At 39.2% G+C, this 21,142-nt stretch overlaps 1 protein-coding gene across 4 annotated transcripts in view; it reads right to left on the reverse strand.

Moving 5' to 3' along the window:
• NEK10 (NIMA related kinase 10) overlaps positions 1 to 21,142 on the reverse strand; it is a 263,826-nt gene that overhangs the window by 228,566 nt on the left and 14,118 nt on the right. For 3 of the 4 annotated variants that reach the window (XM_070777294.1, XM_070777293.1, XM_070777295.1), the window contains exons 2-3: positions 12,396 to 12,519; positions 11,968 to 12,028 (exon numbers count right to left, since the gene is read on the reverse strand). The exons of the other annotated variant lie outside the window; for it this stretch is intronic. In XM_070777294.1, the coding sequence (XP_070633395.1) occupies positions 11,968 to 12,028; positions 12,396 to 12,469 (135 nt within the window). In that variant the 5' untranslated portion in view covers positions 12,470 to 12,519. The remainder of the gene's footprint in view (positions 1 to 11,967; positions 12,029 to 12,395; positions 12,520 to 21,142) is intronic. 4 annotated transcript variants of the gene reach the window in all.

Raw genomic sequence — 21,142 nt, forward strand, 5'->3', positions numbered from 1 at the left:
GCCAGCAAATTTGAGAAAACTCAACAAAACTGGAAAAGGTCAGCTTTCGTTCCAATTCCAAAGAAAGGAAATGCCAAAGAATGTTCAAACTACTACACAATTGCACTCATCTCACATGCTAGCAAAGTAATGTTCAAAATTCTCCAAGCCAGGCTTCAACAGTACATGAACCGTGAACTTCCAGATGTTCAAGCTGGATTTAGAAAAGGCAGAGGAACCAGAGATCAAATTGCCAGCATCCATTGAATCACTGAAAAAGCAAGAGAGTTCCAGAAAAACATCTACTTCTGCTTTATTGATTATGCCAAAGCTTTTGACTGTGTGGATCACAACAAACTGTGGACAACTCTTCAAGAGATGGGAATACCAGACCACCCACCTGCCTCCTGACAAATCTGTATACAGGTCAAGAAGCAACAGTTAGAACTGGACATGGAACAACTGACTGGTTCCAAATTGAGAAAGGAGTATGTCAAGACTATATATTGTCACCCTGATTATTTAACTTATATGCGGAGTATATCATATGAAATGCTGGGCTGGATGAAGTACAAGCTGGAATCCAAATTTGTGGGAGAAATATCAATAACCTCAGATACACAGATAATACCACCCTTGTGGCAGAAAGTGAAAAGCAACTAAAGAGCCTCTTGATGAAAGTGAAAGAGGAGTTAAAGAGCTGGCTTAAAACTCAACATTCATAAAACTAAGATCATGGCATCCTGTCCCATCACTTCATGGCAAATAGATGGGGAAACAATGGAAACAGTGACAGACTTTATTTTCTTGGGCTCCAAAATCACTGCAGATGGTGACTGCAGCCATGAAATGAAAAGACACTTGCTCCTTGAAAGAAAAGCTATAACCAACCTAGACAGCATATTAAAAAGCAGACATTACCTTGCTGACAAAGGTCCATCTAGTCAGAGGTATGGTTTTTCCAGTAGTCATGTATGGATGTGAGTGTTGGACTATAAAGAAAGCTGATTGCTGAAGAATTGATGCTTTTGAACTGTGGTGTTGGAGAAGACTCTTGAGAGTCCCTTGGACTGTGAGGAGATCAAACCAGTGAATTCTAAAGGAAATCAGTCCTGAATATTCATTGGAAGGATTGATACTCAAGCTGAAACTCCAATAGTTTGGCCACCTGAATTGAAGAACTGACTCATTGGAAAAGACCCTGATGCTGGGAAAGATTGAAGGCAGGAAAAGAATGGGACAACAGAGGATGAGATGGTTGGATGGCATCACCAACTTGATCTCAACATGAGTTTGAGCAAGGTCCAGGAGTTGGTGATGCACAGGGAAGCCTGGTGTGCTCATGGGGTTGCCAAGAGTCTGACACAACTGAGTGAACTGAGAACACTTCATCCAAAAACTGGAATATATATGATTTCCAACTACACATGGAACATTCTCCAGGATAGATCATATACTAGGCCACAAAGCAAATCTGAATAAATTTAAGAGGACAGAAATTACATCAAGCATTTCTTTCCTAACCATAATGGCATGAAACTAGAAATACACCTGCAGAAATAAAAATGGAAAAACAAGCACTGGAGACTAAAAAATATGCTAGTAAAAAACTAATGGGTCATTTAAAAAAAAACATAGGAAGTCATAAAATATTTTGAGACAAATGAAAAAAAACCAAACACAAATTTCTAAAATCTATATAGGATGCAGTAAAAGCAGATCAAAGAGGAAATTTTATAGTGATATAGGCTTACCTCAAGAAACAAGAAAAACTCACATAAACAACCTAATTAGTCATCCATAGGAATTAGAAAAGGAAGAACAAACAAGGCCCAAGGAAATAATAAAGATCAGAGAGGAGATAAAATAGCAACCAAAAAAAAAAGCAAGAAAGAAAACATCAATGACTCTAAGGGCAGTTGTTTGGAAAGATAAAATTGATAAGCCTGTAGCTAGATTCACCAAGAGAAAAGAGAGAGGATTCTAATAAACAAAATAATAAAACAGGAGCAATAACAACCTATATTAAAGACATAGAAAAATCCCAAGAGAATATTTCAGACAGTTATGTGCCAAAAATTGGAAAACCTAGAAGAAATGGATATATTTCTAGAAATATGCAATCTTCTAAGACCAAATCAGGAAATATACAATCTGAATATACAGATCACTGGTAGTAAAATTTAATTAATAGCTTTAAAAACTCCCAGCCAACAAAAGTCCAGGACCAAGCAGGTTCACAGGAGAATTCTATTAATACCAAACTTACAAAGAAGATTTAATGCCTATCCTTTTCAATCTATTCACAAAGATTGAAGAGGAGGGGACACTCCCAAATTCATTGTATAAGGCCACCATTATTCTGATACCAAAAATAGACACTACAAAAAAAAAAAAGAAAGAAAGAAACTACAGGCCAATATCTCTGATGAATATAGAGGCAAAAATTTTCAACAAATATTAGCAAACTAAGTTCAATAATACATAAAAGGGTCATACACCATGATCAACTTGGATTCATTCCAAGGTCACAAGGAAATACACAAAACAAATTATATAGCACATCTCATTAACAAAAGGAGTATAAAAATCATATGATCACTTCAGTAGACTCAGTAGACTCAGAAAAAAGCATTGGAGAAAATTTAACATATATTCGTGATAAAAACTTCCATCAAAGTTGGTATAGGGTACATATCTCAACATAATAAAGAACATATATAACAAACTCACACCTAACGTCATACTCAATGATGAAAAGCTGAATGTTTTTCCTCTAAAATCATGAAAAAGACAAGGGTGCCCACTCTCTTCACCTGCATTTAACCACAATAATCAGACAAGAAAAACAAATAAAAGGCATCCCAATTGGAAGGGAAGAATAAAACTTTCAGTATTTGCAGATAACATTATATATATATATATATATATATATGAATAAAACTTTCAGTATTTGCAGATAACATCATATATATATATATACATATGTATATATATATATATATAAAAGACCTTATGGTTTCCAACCAAACACTATTAGAACTAATAAATGAATTCAGTAAAGTTTTAAGATATAAAATTAATATACAAAACTGTTGCTTTCCTATACACTAATAATGAACTATTAGAGAAAGCAAGAAAACAATCCCATTTATAACTGCATCAAAAAGAATAAAATACCTAGAAATAAATTTAACTAAGGAGGTAAAAAACCTTTACTCTGAAAACTACAAGATACTGATGAAGGAAATTAAAGGCAAAGAAATGAAAAGATATGCTATGTTTGTGGATTATAAAAATTAGTACTGTTAAAATGCACTTATTACCCAAGCAATCTATGATTTAGTGGAAAGTGAAAGGGAAAGTCGCTCAGCTGTATCCAACTCTTTGTGATTCCATGGGCCATACATTCCATGGAATTCTCCAGGCCAGAATACTGGAGTGACTAGCTGTTGTTCCCTTCTCCAAGGGATCTTCCCAACCCAGGAACTGAACCCAGGTCTCCCACATTGCAGGCAGATTCTTTACCAGCTGAGCCATCAGGGAAGCCCCTTGTGGGAATTCCATGGACTCTATGGTCCGTGGGGGTCACAAAGAGTCAGACACGATTCAGTGGAATCCTTGTCAAAGTACCCATGATATTTTTCACAGATCTAGAACAAATAATCCTAAAATTCATATGGAACTATAAAAGACCCTGGATAGCCAAAGCAATGTTGAGAAAAAAAGAAAAAGAACAAAGTTGAAGGGATCACAGCCCCTGACTTAAGACGATACTACAAAGATACAAGTAATCAAACTAGTATGGATGAGGGTTGAGGATGGTGGAAATGTAAGATGTGGATTATTTTCCTCCTCACAAATACATAAAAATACATTTGCATGTGGAGCAACTCCTACAGAACACCTGTTGAACACTAGCAGAAGACCTCAGACTTCCAAAAAGGCAAGCTAAACTTTACATAAAGTGGTAGGAAAAAGGAATGAAAATAAAGATACAAAGAAAAAGGGATGGGTCTTGTACCATGGGGAGGTAGCTGTGAAGGAGGAAAAGTTTTCACACACTTGGAAACCCCCTCACAGACGGGGACAAGGGGAGCTTTGGAACCTCAGAGAGGAGTGCAGCAACAAGTACATAGAAGACAAAGCACAGAGAATTTGGCACAGAGATCAATGCCAATTGGCATCTCCCAGCAGAGAAGTTGTTTGGACACCCACCACAGAGAGTCAGGGCTGGGTGCTGAGGCTCAGGCTTTGGGAGTCCGACCCCCAGGGAGAGGACTGGGGTTGACTCCTATGAAGGACTGGGGTTGACTCTGCCTCCCTCTGTACAATGCAAGTGAGGGAGTCCAGGGGAAAGCCTGGATCTGCCAAAAAGGCAAGAGATCATTGTCAAAGGGACCCTCAAACTCCTGGAGACCCTCTAACTCCACATGTTCCCAGCCTCCAGGATCCAGCCTTCACAAGTGGGATGAGTTGGCTGTGGTCTATGATCCCAGAGATGGGCACACTTGCAAATATGGGGTTTTCTCTTGGGGTTTTGTCTGTCTGTTCTTTTTTTTATTAGTAGTTTGGTTTGATTTTCCCCTATTTTCTTTTTCCCTTCTGTGCTGTGTGACTTGTAGAGTCTTGGTGCTCCAGCAAGGGGTCAGGTCTGAACCTCCAAGGTGGGAGACCCAAGTCCAGGATGTTGGATTACCAGAGGACTCCCAACCCTATGGAATACTAATCGGCAAGAACTCTCCCAAAGGCTTCCATCTCAACACTAAGACCTGGCCCCACCCAAAGGTCAGCAAGCTTCAGGGCTGCATGCTCCACATCAAACAACTAGCAAAACAGGAACACAACTGTACCCACTAGTAGACAGGCTGCTACTTGGTATGACGTACCAAGCTCACAGACTCCCCATAACATACCACTGGGCCCAACACTGCCTTTAGAGAGACAAGATCTAGCTTCAACCACCAGAACACAGGAACTAGTCCCCCTCCTCCAGCCAAGTCCAACCCCACACACTGGAGGTGGACTCCACAAGAATAACTACAACCTTACAGCTTGTGGAAAGGAGACCCCAAATGCAGTATATTAAACAAAATGAAAAGACAGAGAAACATGCAGCAGGTGAAGGAACATGGTAAAAACCACCAGACAAAACAGATGAAGAGAAAATGGGAAATCTACCTGAAAAATAATTCAGAGTAATGACAGTAAAGATAACTCAAAACCTTGTAAATAAAATGGAGGCACAAATATACAGAATTGAGGCATGGATTGAGAAGATACAAGAAACATTTAAGAACCTAGAAGAAATAAAGAACAGAAAATCAACAATGAACATCATACTAACTGAAATAAAATTTAAAAAATACGCTACAGGGATCAGTATCAGAACAGATAAGTAAGCTGGAAGATTTAAAGTTGAAAATAACTGAAGCATAGTAGAATACTGAAAAAAAAGAATGAAAATAAATGAGAATAGTCTCATAGACCTCTGGGACAACATTAAGCACACCAACATTTGAATTAGAGGGGTTCCAGGAGAAGAAAAAAAAAAGATATGAGAAAATATTTGAGGAGATTATAGTTGAAAACTTCCCCAGCAGGGGAAAATAAATAGCCACCCAATTCCAGGAATCTCAGAGAGTTCCATACAGGATAAACCCAAAAAGAAAAAAAGCAAGACACATATTAATCAAACTAACAAAAATTAAACACAAAGAATAAGCAAGGGAAGAGCAACAAGGGAATACAAGGAAATCCCCATCAGGGTAACAGCTGATCTTTCAGCAGAAACTCTGCAGGCCAGAAGGGAGCAGCAAGATATACTTAAACTGATGAAAGGAAAAAAACCTACAACCCAGATTACTCTACCCAGCAAGGTTCTCACTCAGATTTGGCATAGAAAACAAAAGCTTTACAGACAAGCAAAAGTTAAGAGAATTCACCACCAAACCAGCTCTATAACAAATGCCAAAGGAACTTCTCTAGATAGGAAACACAAGAGAAAGAAAAGACTTACAAAAACAACCCCAAATATATAGAGCAAATGGTAATATATATCATATATATAAATAATTATCATACATATAAATATATAAATCATATATTAAAATAATTATCATATATAATATATAAATCACATACATGATATATATCACATATATAATTATTATATGTGTATAGATCATATATATAAATAATTATATATTATATATATATATATCATATATAAAAATAATTATCTTAAATGTAAATGGATTCAATTCTCTAACCAAAAGAAACAGACTGGCTGAATGGATACAAAAACAAGACCCATATATATATACTGTCTAAAAACGACCCATGTCAGACCTAGGGACACATAGAGACTGAAGTGAGAGACTGGAGAAAGGAGAATCCTATCAAAGGTACAGAGAAGAGCTAGCACCTATCTTGCTCAAACTGTTCCAAAATTGCAGAGGGAGGAAAACTCCCAAACTCATTCTATGAGGCCACCATCACCCTGATACTAAAACCAGACAAAGATACCACAAAAAAAGAAAATCACAGTCCAATATCATGGATGAACATAGATGCAAAAACCCTCAATAAAGTTCTAGAAAACAGAATTCAACAATATATTAAAAGGATCATACACCATGATTAAGTGGGGTTTATCGACACAAGGATTCTTCAATATACACAAATCAATGTGATACACCATATTAACAAACTGAAAGATAAAAACCATATAATAATCTCAAGAGATGCAGAGAAAGCTTTTGACAAAACGCAACACCCATTCATGGTAATAACTCTCAAGAGTGTGGGCACAGAAAGAATATGTACCTCAACACAATAAAGGCCATAGATGACAAACCACAGCAAGTATTATTCTCAATGGTAAAAACTGAAAGCATGTCCTCTAAGATCAAGAACAAGACAAGGGTGCCCACTCTCACCACTGTTATTCAACATAGCTTTGGAAGTCCTAGTCATGGCAATCAGAAAAGAAAAAGGAATCCAGATTGGAAAAGAAGAAGTAAAACCTTCACTGTTTGTACATGACATGATACTATACATAGAAAACCCTAAAAATGCCACCAAAAACTACTAGAGCTAATCAATGAATTTAGTAAAGTGGCAGGATATAAAATTAATACATATAAATCCTTTGCATTTCTATATACTAACTATGAAAAATCAGAAAGAGAAATTAATGAAACAATCTCATTCACCATTGCAACAAAAAGAATAAAATACCTAAGAATAAACCTACCTAAAGAGGTGAAAGACCTATATGCAGAAAACTGTAAGACACTGATGAAAGAAATCAAAGATGATACAAACAGATCAATAGATATATATCATGCTCTTGAACTGAAAGAATCAATATTGTCAAAATGACTATACTACCCAAAGCAATCTACAGAATCAATGCAATCCCTATCAAATTACCAAGGTCATTTTTCACAGAATTAGAACAAAAAATTTCACAATTTGTATGGAAACACAAAGGACCCTGCATAGCCAAATCAATTTTGAGAAAGAAAAACAGAGTTGGAGAAATCAACGTCCCTGACTACAAATTATACTACAAAGCTACAGTCATCAAGACAGTATGATACTGGCACAAAACAGAAATATACACCAATGGAACAAGATAGATAACCCAGAGATAAGCCCATGTACTTGTAAGTACCTTATCTTTGACAAAGGAAGCAAAAAAATACAATGGAGAAAAGATAGCTTCTTCAATAAGTGGTAGTGGGAAAACTGGAGAGCTACATGTTAGAATACTTCCTAACACCATACATAAAAACAAATTCAAAATGGATTAAAGACTTACATGTAAGGCCAGAAACTGTAAAAGCTCTTAGAGGAAAACATAGGCAGTACACTCTTTGTTATCATCACAGCAAGATTCTCTCTGACCCACTTCCTAGACTAATGAAAGTAAAAAGGAAAATAAACAAATGGGGCCTAATAAAACTTAGAAGCTTTTGCACAGCAAAGGAAACTATAAAGAAGATGAAAAGACGACCCTCAGAATGGGAGAAAATAATTCCAAACAAAGAAACTGACAAAGGATTCATCTCCAAAATATAAAAGCAGCTCATATAGCTCAATATTAGAAAAACAACCCAATCAAAAAATGGGCAGCACCTAAACAAACATTTCTCCAAAGAAGACATACAGATGGCCAACACACACATGAAAAGCTGCTCAACATCACTCATTATTAGAGAAACACAAATCAAAACTACAGTGAGGTATCACCTCACATGAGTCAGAATGTCCATCATTAAAAAATCTACAAACAATAAATGCTGGAGAGGATGTGGAGAAAAGGTAATCCTCCTGCACTGTTGGTGGGAATGTGATCTGATACAGCCATTATGGAAAACAGTATAGATATTCCTTTAAAAACTAGAAATAAATCTACCATATGACCCAGCAATCCCACTATTGGGCATATACCCTGAGAAAACCACAATTCTAAAAGGCACATGTACCCCAATGTTCACTGAAGCAATATTTACAACAGCTAGGACATGTAAGCAACCTAGATGTCTATCGACAGATGAATGGATAAAGAAGTTGTAGTACATTTATACAATGGAATATTACTCAGCCACAAAAAGGAATGCATTTGAGTCAGTTGTAGTGAAGCGGATGAAACTAGAGCCTATTATACAGAATGAAGTAAGTAAAAACTAGAAAAATAAGTATCACATATTAACATATATATATGGAATCTAGAAAAATGCATTTATGAACTTAGTAGAGAATGGACTTGTGCACACAGCAGGGGAAGGTAAGCGTGGGTCAAATTGAGAAAGTAGCTTTGTCACATATACAATACATGCGTAAAACAGATAGCTAGTGACAGGTTGCTAAATAATACAGGGAGCCCAGCTTGGTGCTCTGTGATGACCTAGAGGGGTGGGATGGGAGGAGAGGAGGAAGGCTCCGGAGGAAAGGGATATACATACAATTATGACTTACTTGCATTGTTGTAAGGCAGAAACAAACACAAAATTGTAAAAGCAATTTTCTACCAATTAAAAAATAAAATTAATGAAAAACAGTAAGTTGTTGGCACCAAAAGAGACACATAGATCAAGAACCCAGAAAAAAACCCACACACTTAAATGATCAATTAATTTATGACAAAGGAAACGAGAATATACAGTGGGGAAAAGACAGTCTTTCAGTAACTGGTGCTGGGAAAACTGAACAGGTACATGTAGAAGAATGAAATTAGAGAATGAACTCAAAATAGATCAAAGATCTAAATGTAAGACTGAAAACCATAAACTCCTAAAAACACTCTGACATAAATTGTAGCAAGATTTTTTGGCTCTGTCTCCTAAAGGAAATGAAAAAAAATAAACAAATGGGACATAATTAAACTTAAAAGCTTTTGCACAGCAAAGAAAACCATCAACATAATTAAAAGACAACCTACTGAATGAGAAAAAATATTTTCAAATGATGATGACCAGTAAAGGGTTAATATCCAAAATATATAAACAGTTCATACAACTTCAATATTTAAAAAACTGATTAAAAAAATGGGCAGAAGATCTAAACAGACATACTTCAAAAGAAGGCAAACAGATAGCCAACAGGCACATGAAAAGATGCTCAACCTTGCTAATGATCAGGGAAATGCAAATCAAAACCACAATGAGATATCATCTCACATCCATCAGAATGGCTCTCATGACAAAGACAACAAATAACAAATGTTGGCAAGGATGTGGGAAAAAGGGAATAATGTTGGCAGGAATGTAAATTGGTACAGCCACTATGGAAAACAGTATGGAAATTCTTCAAAAAGCTAAAGACAGAACTACCATATGATATAGAAATTCCACTCCTGGGTACATATCCAAGGAAAATGAAAACATCAATTTGAAAAGCTGCTGCTACATACACCCTAATGTTATTGCAGTATTATTTACAATAGCCATAGTATGGAAGTACCCTAAGTGTCCATCAACAGATTAATGTATACACACACACACAAAAAAAATGAAATTCTCTCTTGTAAAGGAAAATAAATATTGTCACTTGCAACAACATGGATGGTCCTAGAAATTATTATCCTTAGTGAAATAAATCAGAGAAAGACAAATTCTATATGTTACCACTTTAATGTGGACTCTAAAAAAATATATAAATGTAGTAAGTCCTCTATATACAAACCTTCAAGCTGCAAACTTTCAAAAATGTGAATTGGACATGCATGTCCAATCACGTAAAGCTATTTCACACGTCTGGCATATGTTATCACAGGTATGCATCCTCTACAAGTGGTTGTGCTTTTGTACAGTACTGTATGCTGCTGCTGCTGCTGCTAAGTCACTTCAGGCGTGTCCAACTCTGTGCGACCCCATAGATGGCAGCCCACTAGGCTCCTCTGTCCCTGGGATTCTCCAGGCAAGAACACTGGAGTGGGTTGCCATTTCCTTCTCCAATGCATGAAAGTGAGAAGTGAAAGTGAAGTCGCTCAGACGTGTCTGACTCTTAGCGACCCCATGGACGGTAGCCCACCAGGCTCCTCCATCCATGGGATTCTCCAGGCAATACTGGAGTGGGGTGCCATTGCCAGAGAACGGTATCTTTATTTCAAGCCCAGGAAGTCTAGAAGCAAGTGTACAAGCAGCAGTGATGTAGCTGGTACCACTGCACTTTCCAAGGTACTGTACTGTGTGATTTAAAATGTTTTCTTTGTGTGTGTGTGTGTGTTTTCTATGTATTAATTGTGTGAAAAGTATTATAAACCTATCGCAGTGCTGTACTATATAGCCAATTGTGATAGTTGGGTACCTAGGCTAATTTCGTTGGACTTACGAACAAATTGGACTTACGAATGCACTCTGGGAACATAACTCATTCATTGAAGGGGGACTTGCTGTATAACAAAACAGAAACGGACTCACAGATACAGAGAATAAACTAGTGGTTACCAGAGGGGAGAGGGGAATGGGGAGGGGTGATACATGCATAGAGGATTAAAAGGTACAAACTACTATGTATAGAACAAATAAGCTAATAGGATATATTATACAGCACAGGAAATATAGCCAATATCTTAAAAGATTTACGGAGTATAATCTTAAAAGAGTGAATCATTATGCTATACAACTGAATTTAATATAATATTGTTAATCAATTATACTTCAATAAAAATTTTTTTTACTGCTATAGGTCTCTGGTAAGTTTAGTAGATACAACAAAAGCCAGTAGGGCTGTATTACCACGTGAGCTCATAAACAAATTTGCCTAAACAAGTTTACCACAGTAGACTTTGGAATCTTGCTCCCAGGGTTCAAATCCCAGCTCTGTCATTTACTAATTGACCATGCTAAATAAGTATCTGCTGTTTTCATTGCTATTAGCATTTCTGTGTTATTCCCCAAGCCTTCACGGATAGCCTCTAATCTCACGCCTCTCCAAAGTCTTACAGAAGCTAAACCAAAAAAACATCTAGAGATAAATTCAAGTGGCAGTACCATTCTTTCCATTAAAAAAAAAAAAAAAGCTATTATAAAAATAGTCAAAACTCACTCCTTCATTTCCCCTGTTTTTGGTGAGATATACTTTGCAGCCAGCATCAAGAGGGGTGCTATAGCAGTTGGGCAGCCTGAAAAGCAGGGAAGGGGAGAAGGAAAACGGGATGTACAGTGTTTTGGAGAAATCAACTCCCCTAGAGCTCTGCAGGGTCAGACACTGAGCATTCAATAGAAGAACGTATCCTTTCTATATTGATGCATTTTCCAGGTTAGCACCAGGCATGAGAGCAGAGGAATAAAAAGGCTGTGGATGCATAGTCCTACTTCCTGACCCTGAACCAGGTATGAGAGAAACAACTGGAAGAAAGATGAAACACGTGAAAGAACAAAGGAAAATAGATGTATCGTCATAAGATGTTCAATGGATCCTTTGGAAACGTGATTTCTCTGTCATTAATAGATGTGCATTCTTTGAAAACACTACCTGTTGCTTGCTTGATTGAATGTTCAAAAGGCACAGAAGTCTTTTAAGATCTGAATAGTCCCTAGGAGAAAGAATAACACAGTGTCAACCGACAGAAGACTCTGGGTGAACCAGTTGTGCTACCCACTAGTAACATGGACCCCTGCCACTTGGAGGCCTGCTTTTATAGACTGAAACATATACAAACCAAACATCTCTTTAGTGAATAAAGTCGCTCAGTCGTGTCTGACTTTTTGCGACACCATGGACTGTAGCCTACCAAGCTCCTCTGACTATGGGATTCTCCAGGCAAGAATACTAGAGAGGGTTAAAAAGGGCAAACATTTCAGTGGAGACTCTACCCCAGAGTAGGAGTTGTCAAGGATCTACACTGTGGTTGCTGGTCACTGCTTGAGTTAATAATAAGCAAAAACTCAGTATGGTGTTACCTGATGGTGACTCCTTGCTGTTTTTTATCAGTTGATTTTTCAGTGGCCTTCACTTTTTTGTCTTGATCAGGCATTGTAAACCATCAATGCCCCAGAATTAACATCGCATTCCTTTCAAAGTAAACTGGAAGAAAAAACTTTAGTTGGCTTGTGTGCTCCAAAATATTCTCAATTAATGCAAATCCACTTAAAACATTTATTTAAATATGCACAAACTAACATTTACTTCTAATACAATAATAAAAATGCTAATATGAGTAACATTTACTATTTATCATTCAAAGGCCTCTGGATACATTTAGGGCATAGTTTATAATTATAGTAGTGAAAAGTGAAAGTGAGTTGCTCAGTCGTGTCCAACTCTTTTCAACCCCATGGACTGTAGCCTACCAGGCTCCTCTCTCCATGGGATTTTCCAGACAAGAGTCCTGGAGTGGGTTGCCATTTCCTTCTCCAGAGGATCTTCCTGACCAAGGGATTGAACCGGGGTCTCCCACATTGTAGGCAGATACTTTATTGTCTGAGCCACAAGGGAAGTCAATTATAGTAGTACCTGAGCCTATATTTTCTGAGTCATTCTTGATTTCAAATATTCTGACTCATTACCCCCAACAAGTACTTTTCTGCTTGCCAGGAAAAGTGTCCATATTTGGGGTTTCCAAAATATTTATAAGCAAATACCTGAAGTCCCACCGACACTTTTATGCCATCTTACTTGTCTTTCTCGGTAAGTTTCCTTAACAGCACACTGCTAGTTTAGGGAGCTCCTCTCTCATCGTGGGTCAGTTCAGTTCAGCCGCTCAGTCATGTCCGACTCTTTGCAACCCCAGGAATCACAGCACGCCAAGCCTCCCTGTCCATCACCAACTCCCAGAGTTCACTCAAACTCACGTCCATCGAGTCGGTGATGCCATCCAGCCATCTCATCCTGTGTTGTCCCCTTTTCCTCCTGCCCCCAATCCCTCCCAGCATCAGAGTCTTTTCCAATGAGTCAACTCTTCACATCAGGTGGCCAAAGTACCGGAGAAGGGAATGACAAACCACTTTAGTATTCTTGCCTTGAGAACCCATTGTGGGTCATGTCCCTAAAAATTCCAGAGAAAGCTCCACCAAATGCATTGCACTTGCCAATGCATTACAGTGTCAAGGGCAACACACAAAATATCCTTGGATTTCCAGAATGCCTAAAACTTTCAGGCTGAATCCCCACGTGGGACAACTACAGCCATAATCTCCTCTGCCAGAACTGGGTCAGCCTTGCACAGTCCCTGAACTCACTTAAGCATCCTGTTTAAAACAAGACAATGGGCTCACAATCAAAATAGTCATTCATGCTAACCCTGGGGTCAACCAAACTAAATTACAATTTCAGCTCTCCCCAAGATGGAAACTTAAACTAGCCAATCAGGAATCTCCTGATTAGCACTAGTTAGGTAAGCAGCCTGATAAAACCCTCCATCCTCTTTGGGAAAAGTAACATTGCAATAACCAATCTGCTTTTTGACTAGTATAACTTCATTCCTATCTTCTTCTGCCTATAAAAAGTCTTTCATTTTGTACAGTTCCTTAGAGCTACTTTCTATCTGCTAGACAGAATGCTGTCCAGTTCATTAATTGATGAATAAAGCCAATAAGATCTTTAAAATGTACTCAATTAAGTTTTGTTTTTAACAATTCAGACAGTGGGGCATCCAGCCTGGGAATACAAGACAGTAAGCACCTCACTCTTCTGAATTAAGCCTTGTCATCATTATGGTCACCCTTCCTAGGATCTGATCAGGTGGTGGCTCAGATGTTAAAGCGTCTGCCTACAATGTGGGTGACCCAGATTCAATCCCTGGGTCAGGAAGATTCCTGGAGAAGGAAATGGCAACCCACTCCTGTATTCTTGCCTGGAAAATCCCATGGATGGAGGAGCCTGGTAGGCTACAGTCCATGGAGTCTCAAAGAGTCGGACACAACTGAGCGACTTCAGTTTCCTAGGATAAGCTTTAATACTTCTTTCCACCACTACTCAAAAGGTTAGTATGAGTTCAACAATGGAGAATAATTTATTTAATAAAGCCCTTCATTAATCAATTTCTGATTAAGTTGTTTTTGTTTCCAGAATAGAAACCAAAAAAAAGTTGAAGATACCCATACTTTCAATTACATGGAACATACAAAATTAAACATACTATTGGTTTAGTTCTTGATGGAATGTAAAATTTTCCAGTTGTGCTTCAATGCTACTGCTTGACTTCAGAGTGTTTTTCAGGCATGAAAAAGTATGCGTTGTTGTCCTATAATTCCATGCCTTAATGTATTATACAATTAATGGTCAAAATCCAAGTGTTTCAGAAGTGCTGCCAAGTCGCTTCAGTCGTGTCTGACTCTTTGAGTCGGCAGCCCACCAGGCTCCCCCTTCCCTGGGATTCTCCAGGCAAGAACACTGGAGTGGGTTGCCATTTCCTTCTCCAATGCATGAAAGTGAAAAGTGAAAGTGAAGTTGCTCAGTTGTGTCCGACTCTATCAACCCCATGGACTGCTGCCCACCAGGCTCCTCCGTCCATGGGATTTTCCAGGCAAAAGTACTGGAGTGGGGTTTCAGAAGTACTTAGAGGCAAAAGGAATGGGTGTTTTACTGCAACAGAATCGAGCAAAATTTAATTTTGTAAAATGAACAAAGACAGTATATCTAAGGATTTAAAATTATTTTCCCAGTATAGTTGCATATTTGTAACAAATAGTTCAGCTGGAATTGAGCTGAAGACCAAGGTTCTCATCACAGATGCACATTAAGCAAAGTACAATAACAGTATTTTAGGACTGTGCCCAGGACCTAAAACCATGGATTTATTCTTTCAACAAATATTTATTGAATGTGTACTATGTTCAATCTCAGATTGAAAAGTACTAAAGACAAAAGAGGCTACTCAGATACAGGCTTCTACTACAAAGAAAAACCCACTTAGGAACTTTAAAATATGTTTTGTGAGATATTCAGACAAAGATTTGTTTTGAGTGAGTGAGTGAAGTCGCTTAGTCGTGTCCAACTCTTTGCGACCCCATTGCTGTAACCCACCAGGCTCCTCTGTCCATGGGATTCTCCAGGCAAGAATACTGGAGTGGGTTGCCATTTCCTTCTCCAGGGGATCTTCCTGACCCACAGATGGAACCCAGGTCTCCCGCATTGTAGGCAGACACTTTAACCTCTGAGCCACCAGGGAAGCACAAGATTTGTTTTAGCATCTGTTTAAAATAAAGAAAGGAGAAAGGGAGTAATAAAGGGAAGGGTAGGGAGGGAAAAAGGAAGAATGAATGATCTGTACATAATTTTTCAACAGCAAAAGATCCATTTTCATATATAAATATTAAAATGCCCCAAAAGTTCTAAAATAAATGGAAATCCAGTCAAAATAAATATAATCTAACTTCACCTTTCCTTCAAGAACAGAGGGAAAGTTCCATACAGATACACTGGCCTGTTGGCTTCCAATTCTGCTCAAACCATAGCTCCAGCCTGTTTTAGAAACAGGATGTCAAAGTCACAGTGATTAGCATGTGAAAATGTGTGGAAAAGCTCTTGGGCTTCTGAAGGTAGAGGATCACATCTGCCACAGTCTTACTGCTAAATGCCTTGTCTTATTCTGTGGTTTAATCTCTGTGATTTTATTGACTGGTGGGTGAACAGGAAATAATCCTCTAATAGTTTTATCAGTTTAAGATTAGCTTCTACTCTGTGAACTGGAAGAATGAAAATAGATAACTCTCTAGAAATGTTTCTCTTAATTAAACAGTAAACAAATTCACCAGAATCAGAAGAAACAGGCAATTGCCTTTAGGACAAAAAAGAAAATCCTTTGCACTTGGTGGCTGTTAAAATGGAAACTATTCTGAAAAAAAAAAAAATTCAAGAAGTTGGAAATACTATATTTAATTTAATCCCATATTTAATTAACAAAAATGATTACACTATACCAAACACTATTTAGATAGCATCACAGACTCCGTGGACATGGATTTGAGCAAAGTGTGGGAGACAGTGAAGAACAGGGCATCCTGGTGTGGTATAGTCCACCGCGTCGCATTAACCTGGACACGACTTGGTGACTAAACAACAACAAGAGGGCTATAATTCAAAACTGATGGGTGAGGAAAAGGGCGGTTCACATCTTAAGTCATTTTCTAGAAGCAAACAACTTTCTGAATTAGTGTTTCTCAGAGCTGAGGTGAGGGCAAGAGTCCTGCAGGCAGAGTTTGCCTCAGAGCCAGCATGTAAACCTGAGGGAAGGGTGGTTGGTCCTGGGGGAGATCCTAGCCTTCAGGGTAAGGGAGCAGGGCCCTAGGGGGCATTCCTGGGGCAGACCCCTCCCACATACCCTCTGCTGTAGCTCCTCTCTGAAGTACCTAGATAATAGCATTTGATGCACATTTCCTGAGTTGCTTTACAGATACAGATACATAATAAAGAAGAAATTAACTAGCTGATGATCATAAGCACCTACTGGCACCTGAAGATTGATGATGTTAATGCCCCGTAACCTCACCATCAACCAACCACGACTGTGTAGGAGCTGATCTCACACTCCGAGACCCACCGACTCCCGAACCTGGCCTTTCTACACACTGCTGTATTTAAAATGGATAATCAACAGGGACCTACTGTATAGCACATGGAACTCTGTGGAGTGTTATGTGGCAGCCTGGATGGGAGGGGAATTTGGAGGAGAATGGATACATGTATATGTATAATGGAGTCTTTTGATGTTCACCTGAAATTATCACAATATTGTTTGTTAATTGGCTATATCCTGATACAAAATACAAAGTTTAAAAATAAATAAAATAAAAATGCTTTGCTAAAAGGCATCAGGAAGTTCAGGTTTTTTGAGTATTAACTGCCTGGACTCCTTGCTGGGCCCCTGCACCGTCCTTCACCATAGCTTGTTGTTTAGTTGCTCAGTCATGTCCGACTCTTTGCGACCCCAGAGACTGCAGCATGCCAAGCTTCCCTGTCCTTCACTGTCTCTCAGAGTTTGCTCAAACTCAAGTCCATTGGGTCGGTGATGTCATCCAACTATCTCATCCTCTGTCATCCCCTTCTCCTCCTGCCTTCAGTTTTTCCCAGCATCAGGGTCTCCTTCAATGAGTGGGCTTCTCACATCAGGTGGCCAAAGTATTGGAGCTTCAGCATCAGTCCTTCCAATGAGTATTCAGGATTGATTTCCTTTAGGATTGACTGGCTTGATGTCCTTACTGTCCAGGGGACCCTCAAGAGTCTTCCCGAACACCACAGTTTGAAAGCATCAGTTCTTCAGCACTCAGCCTTCTTTATGATCCACTTCTCACATCCATACATGACTACTGGAAAAACCATCAAAGTGATGTCTCTGCTTTCTAATACACTGTCTAGGTTTGTCATAGCTTTTCTTTCAAGGAGTAAGCATCTTTTAATTTCATGGCTGAAGTCATCATCTGTGGTAATTTTGGAGCCCAAGAAAATAAAGTCTGTCCCTGTTTCCATTGTCTCCCCATCTATTTGCCATGAAGTGATGGGACAGAATGCCATGATCTTAGTTTTTTGAGTTTTAAGTTTTAATGTTGAGTTTTAAGCCAGGTTTTTCATTCACTGCAGCTAGATGTCAGTAGACTAGCTTTACTGTGCGTGGGCTAGTGGACCTGAGTTTGGTTCTGTGACACAGGCACTGCTGACTGGGGCAAAGAGACTCCAGTAGCTTAAACAAAATTATCCCAAAAAAGAGACCCAAAGCTGGCTGCTAGAAGCAAAACTCTGAAGCCAATACCTGGGCACAAACCATCCTTGGAGATGGGGCCTCTGTGGACGTCCACATCCCCCACGGATCAGTGTGGTTGATGGGGATTCAAGGGCCAGGCTGCAGGTGCACATGGAGCAGAGGCGGGGCCGTAGCTGCCAACTGCCCAGCTAACCTCTCTCCTGCTCAGACTGACCTCTCTGAGTCCTTCCAGGTCTCCCTTCTCCTCCGCCCACGGGCTGCTTTGGGTCATTCGGCCTCAACTCATAAGTCCCCTCCTTGCTGAGGACTCCCCAGCACCCATTTGCCCCACACTCTCACCACTCCACCCTGTTCCAGCCCCTCATGGGGCTCATCGACATCAGAACTCTAGCCAGTCACTGGTTTCCGTGCCCCGTGTGGGCAGGGACCACATCCGCTTTATCCCCACACACCAGACAAATGGCAGAGTAAGCACAGTGTGTGAAATCAAAAAGTATTTGTGCCACAATCTGTAACAAGTGGCTCAGGCATTTTTACCAAAGTTCATGAATTACTTGCTTTTTGTGCGTGGTATGCTCATTTGCTCAGTCATGTCCGACTCTTTGCAACCCCATGGACTGTAACCTGCCATGATCTTCTGTCCATGGGGTTTTCCAGACAAGAATATTGGAGTGGGTTGCCATTTCCTCCTCCAGGGGATCTTCCCAACCCAGGGACTGAACCCAAATCTCCTGCATTGCCGGCGGGTTCTTTACCACCACGCCACCTGGGAAGCATTTGCTTCTTAACAATTCTTAATTTTGGAACTAGAGCCCCCCGTGACTCCCAAACCCTGAGTCTGGTGCTCCTCCTCCGAGCCCAGCACAAAACCCCACATTGCAGACCTGGGCCAAAAGCAAGCAGTACTGGGCCTCCCACATTCTCCAGACACATTGCAGGTGACAGTAAATGTTTATTAAACAAAAAAATTAACGAATGGATGAATAAATAAAAGTTATTTTAAAAACCAATGTAATTATCCCTTTAGTTCAAAACTCTTTCATAAAACTTCCTTTTAAACCAAATGGATTGATAAGTATTTGCAATGTTATGATACTATTGAACACACTCAGGAATGACCTAACTCAGTATTTCCCAACCTTTTTGGCACCAGGCTCCAATTTTGTGGAAGACAATTTTTCCATGGACTGGGGTGGGAGGATGGTTTCAGGATGATTCAAGTATATTACATTTATTATGAACTTTATTTCCATTATTATTAGATTGTGATATATAATGAAATAATTAAACAACTTAATACAATACAGAATCAGATTATCTGGCATTAGATTCTCATAAGGAGCACACAACCCAGATCCCTCACATGCACAGTTCACAGTGGGGTTCAAGCTCCCATGAGGATCTAATGCAACTGCTGACCTGACAGGACACAGAGCTCAGCAATGTGAGCAATGGGGAGTGGTTGTAAATACAGATGAAGCTTCCACTTGCTTGTCTGCAGCTCACCTCCTGCTGTGCAGCTCAGTTCCTAATAGGCCTTAGACTGGTACCCCTGATCTAACTTATTCAACCTTTAGGAAGAAAATTAGAGTCCTCAAATTGTGGTGTTGGAGAAGACTCTTGAGAGTCCCTTGGACACCAAGGAGATCAAACCAGTCAGTCCCAAAGGAAATCAACCCTGAATATTCATTGGAAGAACTGATGTTGAAGCTGAAGCTCCAATACTTTGGCCACCTGATGCAAGAGCTGACTGATTGGAAAAGACTCTGATGCTGGGAAAGATTAATGGTAGGAGGAGAAGGGGACGACAGAGGATGAGATGGTTAGATATTATCACCGACTCAGTGGATATGAGTTTGAGCAAACTCCGGGAAATAGTGAAAGAAAAGGAAGCCCGGCGTGCTGCAGTTCATGGGGTTGCAAAGAGTTGGACACAACTTAGGGACTGAACAACAACAACAAAATAAGAGAATATTCATGAGCAGTGTTTCTCAAATTATCTATAAAGTTTTTTTTTTTTTTTTTAATTTCCAATATATTATGGACCAACACTTGTAACTGAGCGGTATCTTATTCGGCAAAATAAGTCCATCACTGATTATGTGCTTGGACAGCATGGTAATGTCAAATTGCCATAAGTATTTCTCAATGCTTGCTCCCAATTTTGTACTTCTCAATCGTCGACATACTAGTCTGAAAGACCACCTGACTAGCACTGTTCTAGGTAACTGAGGTCTCTCCTTTCAAATAACAATATTGTTTTCACAGTGATGCTAGGTGACTCTCTGAAAACCATTGCCCTCCATGCGGTGCCTGAAAGGACTAACTCAGTCATTGTCAATTCTAGGACAACCAGGGGAGGACGGGAGTGGCTGGGTGTGGGCTCTTTACTGAGACCCCAAAATCCTATTTCTCTGCGTTCTCTGTACAGTTTCATTTTTTTTAAGTTTCCTGTGCTAAAAATAAAAATAGAAAACCACTCATTTTCTGACATTTATTTTATACATGAGGCCAGAGATTATAACACTTGCTACACAAATACATGTATTCATATGGGGACTTTCATTTGATTTTAAATGGAAAAGATGAAATTTAGTATTTTTTTCTTAAAAGGGGGAATGGGTTATAGAAGTGAAAGATTATATATAAAATACAAGTGCATATTGGGCTTCCCAGGTGGCACTGGTGGTAATGAATCCACCTGCCAATGCAGGAAACATAAGAGATGTGGGTTCTATCCCAGGGTCAGAAAGATCCCCTGGAGAAGAAAATGGCAACCCACTCCAGTATTCTTGCCTGGAGAATCCCATGGACAGAGGAGCCTGACGGGCTACAGTCCATTGGGTTGCAAAGAGTCGGACACAACCCAAGCAACTTAGTACAAGTGCATATTACTTTAAGAACAGAAACATTCATATCTTTACTCTGTACCTATCAGCCATGGAACCCAAATACTATCTCAGATCAGAGAGACAAAGCATTCCATACTTTATAGGATAGTCAAATGGT

This window comes from Bos indicus, chromosome 22, assembly GCF_029378745.1.
Source record: "Bos indicus isolate NIAB-ARS_2022 breed Sahiwal x Tharparkar chromosome 22, NIAB-ARS_B.indTharparkar_mat_pri_1.0, whole genome shotgun sequence".
Taxonomy (NCBI): Eukaryota; Metazoa; Chordata; class Mammalia; order Artiodactyla; family Bovidae; genus Bos; species Bos indicus.